This window comes from Hipposideros armiger, unplaced genomic scaffold (genome assembly GCF_001890085.2).
Source record: "Hipposideros armiger isolate ML-2016 unplaced genomic scaffold, ASM189008v1 scaffold_192, whole genome shotgun sequence".
Classification (NCBI taxonomy): domain Eukaryota; kingdom Metazoa; phylum Chordata; class Mammalia; order Chiroptera; family Hipposideridae; genus Hipposideros; species Hipposideros armiger.
In genome coordinates, this window is record NW_017731542.1 from 2,220,068 (window position 1) to 2,240,754 (window position 20,687).

General features: G+C 42.7%; 1 protein-coding gene across 2 annotated transcripts in view; it reads left to right on the plus strand.

Annotated features, from left to right (window-relative positions):
* The window catches only part of ZNF277 (zinc finger protein 277), an 86,330-nt gene extending 71,104 nt beyond the window's left edge, over positions 1–15,226 (plus strand). For both annotated transcript variants that reach the window (XM_019653036.1, XM_019653037.1), the window contains exons 5-12: positions 161–252; positions 1,550–1,660; positions 3,517–3,649; positions 8,727–8,794; positions 10,058–10,154; positions 11,698–11,740; positions 12,716–12,890; positions 14,293–15,226. In XM_019653036.1, the coding sequence (XP_019508581.1) occupies positions 161–252; positions 1,550–1,660; positions 3,517–3,649; positions 8,727–8,794; positions 10,058–10,154; positions 11,698–11,740; positions 12,716–12,890; positions 14,293–14,479 (906 nt within the window). In that variant the 3' untranslated portion in view covers positions 14,480–15,226. The remainder of the gene's footprint in view (positions 1–160; positions 253–1,549; positions 1,661–3,516; positions 3,650–8,726; positions 8,795–10,057; positions 10,155–11,697; positions 11,741–12,715; positions 12,891–14,292) is intronic.
* The last annotated feature ends 5,461 nt before the right edge of the window (positions 15,227–20,687 follow it).

Genomic DNA, 20,687 nt, shown 5'->3' on the forward strand with positions numbered 1-20,687 from the left:
TGACAATGCGAGGGTGGGAATGGAGAAATCTTAAATATCGTCCGCGGTCCCATACTCCCTTTGTGCTTCAACCCCAATTTCCTCCCATCCAGACTATGACATTTTTTTATTGGCTAACTATGCATTTATTAAAGATAATATATCTGTTGCTACTTTACAGAAAGAAATTCTGGAACAACAGCAGCAAGAACGAAACGATAACAGTTTTCATGGCATTTGTATGTTTTGCAACGAGGAATTCCTGGGAAACAGGTTTGCCATTGTACATGCCTTTAAGTGTTATTGTTTTTCATCTGAAAACTCATCAAAACATCTCTAATGGTTATATAAATTAAGTTCTGTGGGTTAGCTCAGGACCTTTTTGTATTATCAGCAGTAATTTATTTTAATATGCCTAACATCAAAGACAGACTGTAGTTGCTCTAAGCAGAGTAGGGGAATACATTTTTTAAACGCCAAAAATAGATTTGTGTTTAATGTTGTAAGACTTTTTTAATTGGCTGACAGTCCAGACCATGTGCAACGGACACATTGTGCCATATTAACTTGTTAACTTTTAGCAGTTTTTGGTGTGTCACTTTTGAAAATTAAAGATGATGAAGCTCTAAGGACAAAAACTGGGGGTTGGTAAATTTGTCATTAACCCCAAACCAACTGGTGTACTGTAACTCAGTTCTACCACTGATCCCCCAGAGTTAGCCTCAGACCCTGCAGGTTTAAGAGCATCGTCCCCAACAAGACTGCCCCCGTAGACACCAGCCACAAGTTCAGGGGTTCCCACCAGTAATCTGCATAAGCTCAGCAGTTCACTGGAATGACTCACAAAACTCCAGTTTTATACAAAGAACACAGATCAGGGACAGTCAAATATGAAGAGACACTTAGGTTAGGTCTGAGAGGGTCCTGAATACAGAGCCTCTGTGCCCTCCCCCCAAAAATTAGGACCCCAATGCATTCATTCACCAACCAGCGATCTTCACTGAGCTTTAGTGTTCAGAATTTTCAACGGGGCTTCATCACGTGAGCATGATCGATTAATCACTGAACTTCACCTCCAGCTCTCTTCCCCCGTGGAAGGTCAGGCTGGCTCAGAGTTTTTGCATGTCTTGTAATTTTTTGTTGAAAACTCAACAGCTTAAATAGTATAATTTGGTAACTCTAGAAACCAGATCCGCCCCCACCCAACCAGGGTTTTTGTTGTTGCTGTTTGTGTATTTGATGATTTCCTGAACTAATTCTCTAAGTGTGTATTCCTGATCATGTGTGGCCACTGAACTATCTGCTCAGTTAAGCTTGGGGTTCAACTCATGATCAGACAGCAGTGTCCCTAAATTCCTTGAACCGATGTATCTCCTGCCATTTGATGTAATTATATGTGTACTTACATACTTTATAACATCATTCTTCATAGCCCAGATGTGTGTTTCAGTGTTTACCACTTGCTTGTACTTCTGATTAATATTGTTTATCATTATACACATGCTGTTGCTGACCTGATTTATTCCTAGATGATTTATAAATAATACAAATTGCTGAAATTTCTTCCTAGATCTGTTCTTTTGAACCACATGGCCAGAGAACATGCTTTCAACATTGGGCTGCCGGACAATATTGTAAACTGCAGTGAATATCTACGTACGTTACAGAAAAAGCTTGACGAGTGAGTACTTTTATGTGAAACACAACCTGAAGCTACTAATCTTGGACTTGGTTGTTAATTTTTATAAATTAATAGTCAGAAGTAATTAAAGAAATGGACTTTTCTCACTTCTCACATTGGAGGACAGCCCTCATTTTGTATAGTTCATATTGCCTTTTAGTGATTTAAATACAAATGTCAGCTATCCCAAACAATGGACAGACCACATCAGGTATGTTGTGTAAGGTATGAAGAGTATTCTCACCATCCGCCTAAGAAACAGAACACCGGTAATGCCCCTGAATCTCCCTGCGAGCCCTTCCTCATTAGTATTTCCCCAGAAACCACTGTGCTTCATTTTCCATTTACACTTCCTTTACTTTTCACTATAACTTATCTACATATTTAGTAAATATATTGTCAGATTGTGCTGTTATTCGGCTTTCTATGAGACATATGATGCTGGACACATTGTTCTGCCTTTCAGTGTTTATCTACATTCATGTATCATAACACCCCAGTTTTCCCAAGGTCAGGTTCTGGCAACCTTGGCATCGAGAGCTTAGCTAGTAGACATGAGGAAGGAAATTCTCTAGGTTACAAAATGGCTTTCAAACATAGTTCCACTTTCCTTTCTAGGAAAGGGTCTAAGTTTTTTCTCTGAAAACCTAGTTTATTTAAATATATTACTAAAGAGTGTGGAGCAGTAACATTAGAAAAGAAGTATCAAGTGATACAGACCAATTATGAAAAGTTATGAATTCAAAATCTGTTGTCAACACTACATTAAAACAAATCCCTTCACTCTTTTATTGAATGACACTTCATTTATAAAATAATATACCAGAATACCCCTAATCAGCTTATCGCTCATAAATTGTTTACTATAAAAAAAATAGTTATTTCTAAGGCATGAGAAATAGTTGAAAGGTGTTCAGTAGAAATGAAAATATAATTCATTTTCAATCTGATTTCAATCATTTGAGAGTTTTCCTGTAGAAGGGAGATTAGATTTATTCTGTGTGCCTCCAGGAAGTTACAGGGTATCAACTGTCAATCTCAGTATGAGAAAGAGATTTTGTTAGTAATCTGTTCAAAACGAGTGATCACTGCCTCATTAGGTAATGAATTCCAAGTCAGTGGAAATAAATATTCGAGCAGAAGGTACATGAGAATTAAAGGATAATAACTACCATTTATTGAGCACTTACTGTATACTAGATATATATATATGTAAAACATATATATAACATATATGCACTAGGTATATATATATAAATTATGCATATAGACATGTATTTTTGTTCATATATATGTGTAAATTATTCACATATATATTATATATGTATAAATATGTATAAGTTATCATACAAATTCTCTATAAGGTAGTTATTTCTTCAGTGTAGAGGTCAGAACTTGAATGGCTACAGAGAGGAAGTACCTGGTAGGAGCTGGAGCCGAAACCACGCCTGCACATCAGCCCGCAGGACGCACCAAACCACGGGCTAGTCATTACACTCGGGGGCGGCAGCCAGTGTTAGTTGTCCTTCTAATGATTTGAAGAACATGCCTACATTTTCATTTTTAGAATAGGTGATTCAAATAGTAAACCACCAAAATAATTTCTGGATATTAGCTGTCTTTGTCACAGTTTTAACTAAATAGCCAGCTCAGCCAACCTGAAAATCACCCACAGCGTGCATCCCTGCAAAGCCAAGTAAATAAAGCAAGAGGGGTTCTGACAAGGATGTCATGTCCCATTTGAAGATTCTGTGTGACCTAAAATGGGTGAATATGTCTTGATAATCATAAAGCCCAACTGCTGCAGTTACCCAAGAGACTTGCTTCGTCTGTCAGTGTCTGTCTGTTTCTCTTAGCTTGCAGTGCCTGTACTGTGAGAAGACCTTCAGGGACAAAAATACACTTAAAGATCATATGAGGAAAAAGCAGCATCGAAGGATCAACCCTAAGAACAGAGAGTATGACCAGTTTTATGTCATCAATTATTTGGTAAGTCTTTCTCTTCATAGGTTAAAATTTGATCGCATTTCCACAAACAAAAATCTCTCTAAGGGCCATCTAATATTTAAACAAACAATTAACACAAGGTCAAAATGTAATTGAGGGACACTTCAAGCAGTGATTAGCTTTAAAACGGTTTGTTTACAAAGCATAACTTGATTTGCGAGTTGTTTATATAGTAAAAATGTCATGTCTCTAGAACTCACAGTGATCTTGACCCAAAAAATAAACAAATATGAAGCACTTGGATATGCATACACTTTCCCCCATTTATTGTATCATCTGTTACCGTGAGGTCAGAGACTCGTGTGTGAGTATTCTATTCAAAAAATATCTGTTGACCTCTGGCTGTGCTAGGTGCTATGCTAGATAATTCTATTAAAAAAAAAAATCTCTTCACTCTCCATCTCTCTCTCCATTAAAAAATCCTCCCTTTCTCCACAAAAATAAATCAATCAATAAATAATCTTTATCATTCTCTTGGGCCAGCTTATTTTAAATGGAGATTTTAGAGAAACCAAGTCACGTCACTAGGCAAGAGGGCTGTTATGTGTTTGGCTTGTAGAACAGACTAGGGCATCACCTGTTAAGGATTTTGAGTACATTGAGAGGTCCCCTCGCTCAGAAACCTCAATTCCACTTACTGGCCTCGGTAGATTATAGTTCCTTGTGGTTAAGAAAAGATATTCTGTTGGAGGCAAATGTTGCTGGGGCATGCGGGGCATTTGGAAATTTAAGAGGGGGCTTATGATCGACGCAATGGCTACTGGCCCCGCCCCCATCTGCTGTTTTTTTTTAGGTGTACATAACAAAGGAGGGAAACCACCCGTGTAAAGAGGGAGGTTAAGTAACTCTCCAGTGTAACTGGAAGAAAGATGGGGAGTTCCATGTCGGACACTTTCTGTAGCAAATGGAGATGGGTTTGTTCCTCTCGCTATAAAACAATTGGAATTCAAACCCATTGGCCACAGGAGGCATAGTTGATTATAATCAGCCATTTTATCTATTGGACAGAAATTAGCACATACCCGAATTACGTTGGAAATCTCTGCTCTAGGGTGGAATTTTTGTCTCTTCTAACTAATCCTTATAGTGTTAAAATAAAACTTCCCTTGAAGCAAGTTTAGCATGTGTTTGAAGATTGACTGAGAGGTAGCCGTGGTTTGCGGCAAATGTTTTACATCCAGCTAGAAGCAAAGGTCCCTCTGATTCCTTCAGTCTTCTCTTTAAATCACTCGATCATTAATTCCCAGAGCAAACGCTGCTTCAGGGCCCAGGCCAGTCCCATGGGGTGTGGACTTCAGTGTTAGCGCTGTCTTTAGCTATCGCAGAAAGCTATGGCAGGTTAATAGTACTTCCTCCAGGGAACCTTTTAACGTGATATTCAGGAGCTTGGGACCAGCATGACATGGTGTAGCTTGAGCTGTCTATCTTTCCAAGGAGACTTCAAAGGGACGGCTCGCTCCCATGCTGCTGGCACTTAGAAAAGTATGATGCTTCTACTTCAGGACTGAAATGGTCTGCCAGGGCCAGCTGTCTGTGGGCTAGTGAGCTGGCTTAGTGGGCATGAGTCACGGCTGGAGAGAAGTGCTTCGAGAATTGTGGAGGCTTTAGTAACTCTATGAAATGAAAACTAAACCACCTTAGGATAACCCTGATAGAAGCAATGTGTTTAACTAGCAGCATCTGAGTAATTGCCACATGCCAGTCACTGTCGAGTATCTATGTTGTCATTTAACCTTATGACACTGTTTTTATCATTAGCCCCACTTTATAGATTAGAAGACTAGGGCACAGAGAGATTGAGGAATTTCCCAAGGTCACATCGCTGGAGCAAGCGACTTAACCTCTGTGCATCACTCTTCTCCCATTTTTCCTCAGCTTTTTCCAATTGAGTAGTGCTATGCCTGCCCCGCACTCTTTGGGTTAGGTTTTTGGTCACGTAATGGTGATGAATTCGTAATGATCTCTTCACCCTCCCTTGCCTGTTCTCTTTTGTGAGCCAAGGTCAAAGTGAAGCCACCTTTCATGAGCTCTTCCAGGGCTCTGACCCGCGCGCGGCCTTCACCTTCTGCTGAGGGAAAGAACAACAGTAAGAATGGTTCTTCTAAAACCTAAAACATGTTTTGACACTTCAGTGCTTTAGAAATGATGTAAACTCACCTTTGAAAAAACTTGAAGAAGCTAGTCAAGTCTCTAAAGCTGTATAAATGTCCTAAATTAGAGTTATCAACCTTAATAACGTCCTAGGAATACTGTTGTAAATAAAAGGTATAATAATACACAGAATGAGTGTATAAAAGACTTTCATATCCTGATAGTGTGGAGTTAGAACAACGAAGTCAAGGGCTTCTCAGCGTCGTTTCAGCTTTCTTTTATACCCCATTAATAAAAAGCATTTATGAAGAATAAATTCTTCTGAGAGTTTAATAAAGCAATGAATAATTACATTCTTTATTTTTCAAAAGGGGAAAAAAACAACAGGACACATTCACCGCTTATCCCTCTTTGGGAAAGGCTGACAGGGAAGCAGGGTGTGGACAGGCCAGGAGGGTGGGACTAGTGGTCCATGTCTGCACCCACCCCTCACCGCCGCTGCCCTCCAGAAGCCAGTGCAGTGCTTCCTACAGTCTCTAAACATTTGTGTGCCTTCCAGGCACCGGGTCCTGGTGGCACAGAAAGAACAATACTGCAGACAAGACAGGTGGTTGATGTGAGTCACTCCTCAGAGCTTATAGGTTGGTGGGGAGACAGACATGCGAGCACATTCATCTCAGCTCCTTGGAGGGTGTGTCCAGTGCGGGTGTTCTGGCCGCCCCTGTAGCGGGTTGGGTCGTGCACCCACAGACGTCCTCACCTCCACTCCCTACCGTCTCCAGACCAGCAGTGACGGCAGCATCCAGGATGCTCTCACAAGATGCACCTTGTAGTCATGGAAAGGGGCGAAGAGGCCGCTTTGAGCTCTCCTCTGAGCTCAGCAAGTTGACTTTTTCCTTCATAGGTGAGATCATTTCCGTAATGTTTAATAATTCATATCAGTTTTTGAATAATAACAGACTTGCAAATGCATGAAAGGCCGTTTGCATACCCTAGATCACCTCCTTCGAGTTCTTGCTCTGTTTTCTCACAAGCACAAGGCTTCCATGGAGAGTGGTGATGGTTAAGGGGACACGGTCCCAGCAGCTGCACGGCCAGCCGCCCCCGCCTGGGAGAGCAGCACCGCTCTCCTTCCGTCATCTCCAGGCGTCAGCCACATATCCTAAGGTGCTCGTGTTTCAAGGCCTGAGCTTCCCTAAAGGGAACTACTTTTGCAGTGGTTTTATTATTTGATTTAATTTTTTAGTCTTTAAATATACAAAGCCATTTTAACAAAAGTAGGCTTTTAACCTATTTTTCAAAGCTTTGTTCCAGTTCTCTCTAATGAGACAATTTACACTTAAAACACTTTTCTCTGTTTCTCATGGTTTTTTGTATAAGCACATGTAAGTGTGTATGCTTGGGGGCAGAGGGATACTGGGCGGAGGGGTCCTTTTCCCCGTGGTTTCCTCCACCCTCTCCTTGATCATAAGCATCTGAGGCCGGGGTTTGAGGGGGCGTTCTGAACATCTTTGCTGACACGCCTTCCAAACTTGGTTTTTCTTGTAGTCTTTGCTTTCCTGACATGATTCATGAGCAGGCACAGTGTCTTAATTAGGGAGTTATGTGCTCTGTTTTTTCCTTTTCCTCTTTGGGTCTTATTCCTATAATAAATCATATATTTAACTGTATCAAAGCACAGCATTCTGGGAAAGTCTGGGCCACTGTCACGTGAAAATCACTTGTTTCCAAGTATGTCAATAGACAGAGTTCCGTTTTCCTCCCAAGTGGTGAGTGGTCAGTGCTGTTGCCTAGATAAACCCCTCCGTGTGGTGCTGAATGCTGAGAAATTTGCCAAATAATGCTTTGAGTTTGCAAGTTTGACCATGAAAGATTTTTGGTCTCATTTGGCTCAAAACCTGTATTGATAAGCAGCATTTGCCCATATCGCTGAGAATGGGAAGAGCACAGAGGGCCCCTCCTTGAGTAATGTCTTGCCTCCAAGTCCAGAGACACCAAGTAATGCAGAAAAGATCTAATTCATCACCAGGAATTTCAAATAACAAGGATCCTGTTGGCAGCCCTGAGGCCAGGCCTGGTGTCCGTGATGAGGCTCAGACACTTCGTGATGACTCTGGGGAGTACATTAGAGTCCAAGTTACCTCTCTAATGACGTTACAGTAAATCTCTGCGTGTCTGAGTTTATGCAACATTTAGCTGATAGATAATGACAGCTTCAAAACCTCTCATTGAGTTGATGAATGATTTTCTTTCTTCCCCTAAATCATACCGGCACTTGAAGCTCTTCATTTTTAGTTAAATGAATACCTTTTTTTGAGAAAACAGTGTTCACCACTGAGAGTGAATTTTGGTTGTTTTTCCAAAGAAAGATGTCAAACAAGGATATCTGTATTTGTAGCAAATCACGTTGGGCTTCACTGTAGCCATAGTTTAGCTGCTTGAAGAAGGGTCCATTAACGTCCCAGCATCCCTCTTCAGGGCACTGCCTGCTTTTGCAAGGAACAATGGGAAGACTGTGGAGAGAGAACAAATGGCTTATGGGAGAAAGGAGAAATGGTTGGACCAAAAAAGTCATTGCTTAGGACGCCACGAAGTTTTGCTGGATCTGTGACCGAGTTTCCCAGACATAACCCTAAAACGGGCCTTCCCCATCAAAAAATGTTGGTGTTTTTTTTTTTTAAGATCCCCAAGAGACCTTAATGTGCAGCCAGGGTTGAGAAACGCTGATTTACATTTAAGAGAAAAGAATTTGATTGACAGGATATTGCTGTTTCTCCAAAAAGAAAAACAAATTGAAAGCATTTTAGGGTACAGACCGAGTATATCCTTCCTCATCCCCAAAATAACAGGTTTACAATATCCTGCTGTATTGTTTTAAAGCTACTCGAGTGTGTGTTAGGTTTTGTTGCGTAAGCCCTGTGTCTCTTCCCCTCCTCCACATCTCTAACCCTCTGTTCTTCCTGCAAAGGAGCTTGGGAAATCCTGGGAAGAAGTTCAGTCGGAAGACGATCGGGAGTTGCCGGACCATCAGGAAGAGTAAGGCTTGTTATTGCTGCTGATTCACTGCAGTGTTTTCAGAGTAGGATAACGGTTCTTTCATCATCTTACAAAAACCTTCTGGTTTCAAAACAGGTTGCTTTAAAATTGTCATTTTGGAAAGAGAGAAGAAAAGAAAGAAAACCATCTCTCTAACCCATGCATCCTTTCGTGTAATACAGCAAAAATTTGAATTCAAAATAACTTTGACATAAACGTCACTAAAGCAACTGTTATTTTATTGCAAAGAAATCGTGTTTTGCCATGAAACTTATTAAGTGAATACACAAGTAACATGTCATTCAGAGAAAAGTGCATTTCCGGAGGGCTTTGCTGATTGGGTTGGTTCCCAGACCTGGAAGTGATGTGACCTTTGAATTCACCATGCTGCTTGTCACCTGAGTGGGGAAGATTATTGAATTGAACTTAATCTTGTTGTGTGTTCATCTCACTGACGACAAATTTAAAACATTCCCAACAGCTCCTTTGCTTGAAATCATAAGCTTGAGAAGTGTTCTTTTCAACCTGAAAGGATTCCGTTATTCATCTTTTCATTCAGTGCTGTTTGGTCTCTTTCTCTCCCAGGATTTTGATTTTCCTGGTTTAGGAATGACAAGACGGTGGCAATATCTCAAAAAATAAATGCAAGAAGAGGAGAAAATGGTTTTAAAAAGGGGGTCTGGGGAGGTTCTGTGTGCTTTTTGAGTTCTCTGTCTGCCAGTCTGACACCAGACTTAACACTTGCCCCATTTAAAATGATCAGTATTTCTCCCACATGAAGGAGATACGGGTTTCCTTTTTATTTTATTTTTTGCAATTAGCAGCGACACTCAGTTCAGCGTGATTTTTAAAACCCCATGTGTCGTGCAGCAGTGCTGCCAGCACCCCCTCACAGCAGGTACGTGCGCTGGTGGCTGCCTCAGTGAGCGAGCATCCCTTCTGATGTGTCTCCTGTGCAAACGAAACCTGGTTGTCTCCGGAAGGCATCGGACCAGCTCTGTAGTGACAGGGCTGCCCAGAAGAAAGGCAAATGTGTCAGAAAACGGAGCAGCATCCGTTTGCTATTTGTATTAATTTCATGGTGCTGCTTCGAATTTCAAGAGCAGTATGAAAAAGTCATAATATGATGTGACAGCCTTTACACACATGTCAGAGTTGGGAGAGACAGGCAGGGTTTCCTAGGGCGGGGCAAGTTGTACTAGTCACTGCATGTGCCCGCAGGTCGCAGGGAGTCTCACATTCGCTGTTTCCCTCTTAACACAGCGACTGGTCTGATTGGGAAGAACACCCGGTCGCCGCCGTCTGCCTGTTTTGTGAGAAGCGAGCAGAAACGATGGAGAAACTATGTGACCACATGGAGGTGAGGCAGTCTTACTCCTTTGCATCTTGTTTTGTGCTGACACCTCATCAGACATACCTGTAGACTCTCAGTCACGATCCCATCCTCAAAAGTACCAGAAGCGAGGCGGAAGTCAAGCCAGACCCATGCGGGGGAGCCTGGACTCAGGGCAGCCTGGTGCCACGCACCGGACCTGGGGGAGCCGTTACTGGGCTGCCACGGACCACCGCCACCACCCACCCGGAGATGCTTGTGGACACGCTGGCTTAGACTGCGGGATCTGCAGCCGTGATTAACAAGCCCAGACGCGCCCCAGTTCTGGGCCTTTTCCCAGTGCTTCCTGTGCCGGGGAACATGCAGGAAGGGAGAAGGGGGGGTGATCAAGGCCGGGGGCACGGAGGTGGAGGGGGCACAGGGCGTGGGCTTGCACTCCTTCAGTTACAAGGATTTGGAGAGAACAAATTTGGGAGAATTCCCAGTGTGTGCGTTCCCTCCTGGATGCCATTTTTATGTCATAATGAAGCTTGAAGGTAGTAGAGCTCCACCCATCTCCACACCAGGACCTGTGAGAGGTGGCACGCTCCCGGCATCTCTGAGCCTCAGCTGGTCGCTGAGGGTAGCAAAGGGGTGATGCTGATTCCCGATGGTATCACAGCTGGGGGTGGGGGTGATTATAATAGGGAATTATTACCCCGTGATTCTGATATGCTCTCCCGCCCGTCCCCCACCCCCTCTGCCAGCCGTGGCGCCACCTGTTTCACCACCATCTCCACTGACTTTCAGAAACACTATTCAGTACAGTAAGGACGTGGAAGGTGTTAGAAAGGTCATGGCGCCCCCTCCTGAAAGCAGATGAGTCCCCCTGAAACAGGCTGCCACTAGCATGTGTGCTACATTTCCGTCACAGTATCCTCACGTGTTTGAATTGAAGGGGGCCTTAGCATCGCTGCCCTGTGCAGCGATTCCCTTCCAGCGTCCTCAAGCTTGTCAGAGAGGTGTTTGGCCCACCTGTGGCACTGCGCTGACCGCCTCCCTGGGAATTAGATGGTCTTCATTCTGTCTGAGCTTGGAAGTTAGAGCATTCACTCAGACGGACAGTACTGGGGGTGGAGCAGAATAAAATAGGCCTCTGCCTGTGAAATTCTTTATAATTTATGAGAAGGCGTGAGTGAAAAGAAACTTGCAGGCTTCAGCAGTATATTTGACAGCATCAAATGAAAAGCAGCAATTGTACAATTACTATCAGCTTGTGGAGCAGAGAGCTTATGTCCACAATTATAACACAGGATGGTCGTATCTTACCTAGAGGCCTGGACATTTGTCAGACTGCAGGATGCAGCATAGCACGTTGTAAAAACTGGAGAGGAGCCGGGAGTAATTAAAATGTCCTGTCTAGTCTACTTGGCTTGTTCTGACGTGGGGAAGTAGTTAGATTTCAGACTTCATAAGCAGGTGATGAACTGAGTTTCCAGCGTCTAAACTCCTGGGAAGAAGCCGGTTATAACGTCAGCCTGGAAGATTAAATAATTCATTTGCTCACAGATGTATTCATTCCCCTCTTTAGGATGCACACGGATTCGATCTCCTCAAAATAAAGTCGGAGCTTGGTAAGTGGGGCTGGGCCCTGTCTCTCCCGGGCACGGCGCTTCTCTCGGCAGCCCCGGAGGTGAACAGCGCCGCGTGTGCCTCAGCCCTGATGGGTGGGTCCGCGCCCAGCAAACTGTGTCTCCACAGACCGTCTTCGTGCTCCTGAAGCAGCGATTCGCAGCCATTTCAAACTGTGACGTTCAAATGTGGTTTTTTATTTCATATAGTCTTTTTTCCTCTTTCCTACATACATGAATGCTTCAAAAAAATACAAGTTAATGGGTAATATCTGTTGGAAAGTGGCGGGGGCTAGTGGAAAGAGCATGGATTTTGAAGTTCATACTCCAGCACCCGCGCTTACTGGTGACATCGGGCCTCAGGTGAACAGGATGCTAGGGAGGGGCTCGTGTAAGCAGAGCCCCCGCTACACTGCTCGGACTCAGCTAGGTGGTCTGCTACGGACGCGCCATTCTCGGTATCACTATGATAGAAAGATTCGGGGCGTGAAAACTGACCTGCTAATGGATCCAAGACGATAAAAAGCTCACTGCCCCCACCTCAGCTCAGCGACTGCTCCCCTAGACTCGGGCACGTTACTCACCTTACAGGCCTGTCTGCCCGGGGACAGAATTAGCTCAGGAGTCAACAGCATGGGCTGGGGGCCCAGCAGCGTGGTGTCCCAGCCTGTGTCTACCGCTAACAGTGCGACCTCGGACAGTTAGTTCCCTAGCATGGAATGTGGAGGCGAGACTGCTACCTCTGCACCAGGGTTTTGGAGGATGAAACATATTCGTACGTGGAAAGTGATTAGAACGGTGCTGGCACATAGGCCTTCGTAACTGCTGGCTGTTGTTATTTGGTGCCTATTATTATGCTTTATAATTGCACTGCCTCTTCCGGTCGGTTAATAGGAGAAGTAGCTTTCTAAAAAAATTATAACAGTGCAAAAGCGGGTCTCACCAGTTCTCAAGATGAGTCTGTATTTTTATTTTCAGGATTAAATTTCTATCAGCAAGTGAAACTGGTCAATTTCATTCGGAGGCAAGTTCACCAGTGTAGATGTTACGGCTGTCGTGTGAAGTTCAACTCCAAAGCAGACTTAAGGACTCACATGGAAGAAGCTAAACACACATCACTGCTTCCTGAAGTAAAGACGTGGGATCAGCCGGAGTGAGTACTGCGCAACCAGACACACACCATAAGAAAGAAATGCGCGTTTATTGTGAAAAGCGAAAACCTTCAGAAGGCTGATTTTTAAACTAATTCCCCTTTTACAAATGTAACCAACTGTTTCAGATTTTGTGGTGTGGGGATTATATCTGAACAGATATTGAATTATAGATTTTTAAATTATATTTTGTTAACAAAATATTGTAAGCATCTTTTCACATCTAATACACATCTACGTCATCATTTTAATGGGTGCCAAATATCAGAGATTCCATTGTATGATTATATCCTAATTTGTTAGATATTTGGGCTGCTTCTTACTTTTTGCTCTTATAGTGATACAATGAATACCTATATGCCTGTATATGTTTGCACACCTATCTAAGTATCTCATTTAGATAAACTAGAAATTACGACGTTAAAGAGTATGCAATTACTAGTCTTTGGTATATATTTTGCGTCTTGGCACTGAAAACATTAAGCAGTTGGTTTACTGACGTAGGTGTACCAGGTGAGGCACCGTCACTCCCAGGAACCCTGTGCCTGTCCAGCCTTCCAGGCTGGTCCTCACATCACCCTGGATAACCTCAGATGAAGTGACCTCGAGAGGCTGTGGGGTCCTGGCTGCCTGGAGGTTCCTCTATTCTCAGGGAATGTTACATCAGGTCCCCCCAAAACTCTAGCCCACAAGCTCTAATTTTCCCCTTTAAAGCAAAAGGCTTTCGGTTTTCCACAAACCCCAGGCTTGTGAGAGGCAAACTCAGCCCTGTGCTAACCGGTACCTTGTCCTATAATTCTTATACAGGTTGGAGCCTACAGTACCCTAGAACTAACTACAAAGTGTCCAGACAAGGAACCAGAATAACAGACGTAAAACTCTATAGATGTTTTATCTTTCGATCACCTAGAATGAAGGGACCTGTAATGATTACGTGGGAAAAGAAAATGCAAGGGAAAACAGTTGTTTTAATCAGTATTTAGAGGATTAGTGTATGAAAAAGTAACTTTATTTGAACTTTGTTACCCTCTAGAGAAGAGCTGGACCTCTGAGGAGAAATGAAAGCGAAGTCATATTTAGCGCCATGTGTCATTATTAGCGCTAACTTAGAGCTGCCGATACTAGAGTGGGCTACCTTCTAAGACAGCGCGTTTCTTCCTATGGTAGATCTCAAGCTAAGGCTGATAGCCAACTAGCAAGGATGCTAGGAAGATGGATGGCAGCCAGTAAAGGTCAAAGCGAAAGTCATTCAGAAGTTGCCTCCCTTACAGCCTTTGCAAAATGCTGCTGAAATGGCTGGCAAGGAAACCTAGCAGAATTATAGGAATGTTTACACTCAGCTGCCTGGAAATTCTCTGGATAATTTATAATTTGGTTATTTAGTATATCTGTGGTTGTTTTCAGGTATTATTTCCCAACCTATGAAAATGACACCCTACTGTGCACACTGTCTGACAGTGAAAGTGACCTGACAGCCCAGGAACAAAACGGAAACGTCACCATTATCAGTGAAGACACATCTAAACTGCGTGCTTTGAAACAAAGCAGTGTTTTGAACCAGTTGCTACTACATGAGTGCTTGAAGAACTAGAGAAAGCTGCCACCACAGAAGCAATTTTTCATTCTTTATTCTCCTATAAGACAGATACGAAAGAATAGTTTAAATGTGTGAAGATCAGCAAATGATTGGCGCGTGGTGAAATAAACTTTTTCTAAAAAATTGTGGGTTTTTTTCTTTTCCAAAAAATAAAATAGACTAATGAGGATTTTTTAATATTTTGGCTCAAACGTTTTATTATGTAATCATCACAAATGATCTCATTTCATTAGACTCATAAATATCCATCATAAGGACATGCAAATCACAAAGAAATGAAGGGTTCAAATTATTTATGAACCAAATGTCACCCAGGAGTTTCGCTCTCTTCCCCACAGGCTTTCTTCATCCAATAAGTCACAGATTTCGACAGATGTGTGCTTTGGGTACAAACTATCAATGTAGTGACCAGAAGAAGAGCCGCGGAGGAAAGGTCCAGATATGTGGTAAGAAAGGTCCGGATAAAAACGGTCAAAGATCCGGATAATGCGACACAATTACCCTGTGTCAGAATAGTCAGGATCTGACGATGTTACCATTACTGCTTTCTGCCTGGAGTTGCCAGACTCCTTAGAAATGGATGTGAAGCCAAATAACTTCATTTTCCCCTGCAAAATATGTATGTCTGTGTGTATGTGTGCAATTTCACTAACAGAAGCACCATTTTTAAAAACCGTACCAATATGCCATTATGACACCTCACAAAATTAACAATGACTTATTAAATATGTTTTCAGTTTACCCTTCTTCTCTCAAAACTGTCTTTTTACAGTATTTATCATTTATCACACAAATATTGTGTACATCCTGATAAGATGCATGAGGAAGGTGAAACACCACTTTTAAGGATTCCTCCCAAAAATGTGTGATGTGAATATAATGAAGAAACATCAATGAAAGCCAAGTTGAGAGACAGTCTACAAAATGATTGGCCTTTATTCTTCAAAAATCAAGGCCATGAAAAAGACTGAACTACTGTTCCAGACTAAAGAGATACCACAATGTATAATGCTGGATTGGATCCTGCACCAAGAAAAGATGTTTTGCTATAAAAGATGGACAACTGGCAAAATTTGAATAAGGTCTGTAGTGTTATGGTATTGGTGTTAATTTCCAGATTTCAATAACTACACTGTGGTTATATATGAGAATGTCCTTGTCTTTAGAAAATACACACTGAAATATTTAGGAGAGAAAGAACATTTTGCTTCTAAGGAGCATTTGCTAGAAGGTACACCATCTCGGAATAGTAAGCGTGGCCAAGAGTTACCATTAAATGTACTAAGTCCCAGCAGCCAGGAGGCAAAATAGACTTAATCCCTTCTGGGACTAAGGCTGGGTGATAAAGCCTGAGAATTCTAGGATATCGGTGGTGAGCTAGGTGGACATCCACTTTTCGAAAGACCATCAGAATATGATCTTAGGTTGAGTTAGTGGGGGAGTGGAAAATTTCCCCTTTCCCATCTTAGTTCTTTTGGCTGGTTAAATAATTAAAATGACCAAAAACAGATTAACAGGAGAAAATAACCAAATTTAATTACATGTATACACACAGGGCCCCATAAGAATAGAAGGCGCAAGGGCAAACCAGGCAGCTAAAGCTTATATGCGATCTTGAGCTGAAGAGGAAGGAGGGGTAGTGGTTTGGGACTTCAGAGGGGAGGAAGGTAATTCACATGGAGATGGAAAAGCAAATGTTTGGTAAATATTTGCTGGGTCATCTTTAACAATGGGACACAGTGAGGACTGATTGAATGGGCCTTGCTAGGTTCCTCCCATCTATCACACACTATTTGGTATTAAACTATAGTTATCTGTGATGACAGCTCCCTTTTAAAGCAGGTCTATCTAAATTCTTTCAGGCAGTTAGGCGGAAAAGTCAAAATTTCTTCCCAAATCCTTTGTTTCTTAAAAATAATTAGTATCTCAAAGAGGCATATTTTGGAATGGTAAACTGCTTCCCTTCAAGTTCCACCAAACACACCTTAAAAATTTGAGTGCAGGTAATTTATTTGAGAAACAAACCCAGGAAATACCAGTATCTGAAGTGCAAAAGTGAAAACTGAAATGGAAGAAACACAAAACGGCATTGTTAATGAAGGGTCACTGCTATGGGAACCTTCCTGAGGACTCTGGAAGAATGCATAGAACACTTCTTAGAGTTGCCCCCACCCACCATCACCACCTGGGGCAAAAGTTGGGACATTTATCCACCAACCGACTGGTCAAGGCTGAGGAGTGCTGGGGGGGGGGGGGAGGGGTTCCTTCACTTCCAGCCTGCCCTGCACCTAGGTCTAGCACCCTCCAGAGGCTGGAGAAGGCCCTCCCACAAAGACTGAGGAAGGTGTAACGCAAACGGCCCTGACTGACTGCTACAACTATCGATGTCACCGTAGCACACACGAAAGAATTTTATGTAGACCTGAGCAGTCCTCTCAACTTTTCCATGTATCATCTCTCTTGACCCTCAAAACAATGTTGTGAGGTATCTAGCCAGGAATTTTCTTCCTCAAGGGAAAAGAGGATGAGAAAACAGGATCAGAGAGATGGGGATTTACTCACAAGAAGAAAAAGCACAACAAAATAGTATATGGGAATTTAAAATGAGACAAAGTCAAGTCCTGAACCTTTTTAATGAATGGAGGAATAGCAATTCTTTTCAAGAAGAGAGTCGAACTTTCAATCAGAGCAAGAATGAATTCTTTAATGTAAAAACTGTGCTGAATTTATATGCAGAATTAACACACTGATCCTCTTCCAGCAAGGGCATCAAATTGCAGAGATTTGCTTAGTCTGCAAAAACAGCCACCCTACATCCCTGAAGTTTAATTCAACTTTGAATAAGCTGTAGAAAATGGATAGCTGGAGGATTAAACCAGGAGCTGCAGTTGAACTCATGCCTTATAAATTGATATTTTGAAAAGAAAAAGCCTGTTCAATTCCTGCTGATAACAATTTGCAAGATTGAATGGCATTGTAAGCACGTTAACTCAAACTGAAAACATGCAAATAAGTTAGTACAGTATTAATTCACAGTGTTATAAGATTCAAGGGAAGCTGTTTCTTTTTGGGCTTGTAAAATTAGACTACAAAAACAGATTTTTGAAGATATTCTCAGTCAATTGACTTGGGTTCAGGGTGAGCGGTAAGTAAAAAACATAGATTGTGATGTTGGTGTTTTCATCATTTGGAAAACATTAGAACATCAAAAGAATACGCTGTGGTAAATTGTAAAACTTAAAAACTATTTTTTTAAAGCAGGAGGAAAACATGAAATACAAAAAAAAGACCCCACACATTATTGCTCTCTTACACAAAAGGAAACCCACTCCAACACCTCCACCACTGCCTACAAAGATAAAGTCCAAAGCTTGGCATTTGAGACCCCTCAGAGTGAGACCAAAACTACCTCCACCGCCTCCATCACTAAGTCCCGTCAATTCCATCTCCAACATGCATCACAGCCACCATCGTCTCTGGGCTGAACTCCTGCAATAGTCTCGCAACTGGCCTCCCTCCTTCCTTGTCGGCTCCTCCAATCTGCCCTCCTCACGCAGCGGGAGATCTTTACAAACCTTCCACGGTAAAATGAACTGTCTTGGTTAGTTACCCAGCATCCACTTCTCCTTCCTTCCTTCCCTAATAGTTGCCAGATTATTTGGGGGTGGGGGCACTTCTCCCTCACTAAGTAGCAGCCATGCCATTTGTTGACCCAGCCCTGGAATTCTGTTAAATGGCTCAGGGAAGCCAGACTCTCCCTCTCCTTGTGAAAAAAAGAAACATGTACCCTGGTTGCTGCCGAAACCATCTTCAACCTTGAGAGAAACTAGCCCAAGAATTCTCAAGCAAGAGCCAAGTGAAGAGCGTGTCTGAGAAATGAAGGCAGAGCCCTCACCGCTGGACTTTTTGGTCACTCAGGCCAGTAAACCCCCTTTATTATTTGGGTAGAGTTTTCTCTCATATACAGTGAAAGCTTCCCAGTTAGTCCAAAGGGCTTACGTGACCCACAGGCCCCCATGAATTGAGCCCACATCGCCACGCCATCCCAGGCCGTTCCCCCACGTGCCCACGTCTGTCCACGCAACCCCAGGCCTCCACCTGTTCCCTGAACAGACCACACGTTTTCCCACCTCCGTGTTTTCACACATGTTGTCCTCTCTGTCTGTAAACTCTCGTCCGGACTCTGCATCAACGTCTCCTCATCACCTAGGCCCGGGTTTAACGATCCCCACTAATGGTTCAGCCCACTTTGTATCCTACACCAACTCGTTTGCTGCCAGCGAGAATGAGAGCACACTGAGAAAACATGTTAAAACATTTTACAGAGAAACGTAGAATCGAAAAAGCTCAGAGAACCTCTGGCCTCCAGAGAATACAGCGCAACAATATATCACGGAGCCACAGTTCTCAGACTTGGATGGACTTAAAAAGCTTGCTTCAGGTGCGTAAACTAGGCCTACATCGTGGCATTCTGATGTACTGGGTCTGGGGTGGGAAGGAGAAATCCGACTTTTTAACAAGTGCCCTCAGTGATTTGGGAGCAAACAGTCCGTGGTACAGACTTAAACACAGGCATATTGTTAGGAGCAGAGGCTTTTGAGTCAAAAGGTCCTGAGTTCAAATCTTGGCTCAGCCATTTATCAGCTATGGGACTTAGAGAAAGTTACCTTTAACTTCTCAAAGCTACAATTTTCTCATTTGCAAAATGGAAATAATAATCATGACTACCTCATAAATCTGTAAAAATTTTCCTATTTGCTCAACACCTAGGAAAGTTTTAATGAATATTAACTATTTTGTCATGATGGATTTATTCTTATGTCCTGTTGACATATCTGGACTGTTCCCAGGGGGAGCTGAGCTGTCACCCTTGTCATCCATCTTATAAAGGGCCTTTGTCTGAGAGGGAGCCTCCTTTTCATCACGCCCTCCTTTGTCCCTTCTCAAATTCTTTTCCTCTTCAAAGCTGCCCTTGATGTTCTTTTCAACTTGATTTCATCTACATAAGAATATTCACAGACATGGGGGCTCATCATACTAATCTCTCTACTTATATGTTCAAAATTTGTCTTAATAAAAAGGTTTTTGAAGTCTGTTCACACGAACTGCTCCAAACACACCCTCAGATTAATTTCACATGAAATTTATACCTGGGCAATGAATTTCAGGCACCAGCTCTTGAACTCCCGCTGTGAATCCCTGGGAAAGCCTCTGGGGACACCGACATGCATGGGGTCTGAGCCTTATCCATGCCCTTAGCATGGCATTCTCTGGACATCCACCATCCCAGGAGAGAGAGAGCCAGTTTGTCACAGCTGTCAGAGCTGGCGTTTCCAGGCTGACTGGGATCTCCCTGGGATGAGCCAGCTGGCCAAGCCCTGTCCTGGGTGGGTCCTGGGGCCAAATCTACAGCTCCACTTACGGCACCCCACAGACAACAGCAGATGATCATAGGGACAAGGTAAAAAGTGTGTATATAGCTAGATGAATATTCAGAATTACTACAGGAAAATAAATTCAAAGCCCGTGACACAGCTCGGTGCCAACACCTTTGTAAAAAAGGTGCTAGATTAGTGCCTCTACTTCCTTACATGTGTTTTAGAAATAATAATAGTCCCGATCTCATAAGATGTCATAAGAAATAAATGAGATTATATATTTAAAGTGCATAACATAGTTCCCACTAATGCAATCCTATCAAAATATCAACAGCATTTTTGGGGGTTTTTTAAGAGATAAACAATCTCTCCTAAAATTCATAGGGAATCTCTAGGGACCTAAATAGCTAAAACACTCTTGGAAAAGAACGAAGTTGGGGACCTCACACTTCCTGACTTCAAAACATGTCACAAAGCTACAGTAATCACAGCAGAAAGACAGACATGTAGACCAACAAAATAGAGAGCCTACAGAACTTCGTTTCCAGAATGTAGGACTTCATAAAAGCGCTGTCACCTTCCTCATCATCGTCCTCACTATCATTCCACCATCGTCATCATCAGTAAGCCTGAATACAACCACCAGTGTTCTCCCAGCCTCCACCCTTCTATCCTGCAAACTGATGCCAGCCGCTTGACAGGTTCATTTCTTAACTTCTTTGTAGACTTTGAGTTTGGCAAGTGTTAACTAGATATAAGGAGACGTGATCCAGGCACATTCCAATCTTATTAGGCCCCAAGGGCTCAACCGGACAGAATCTTTT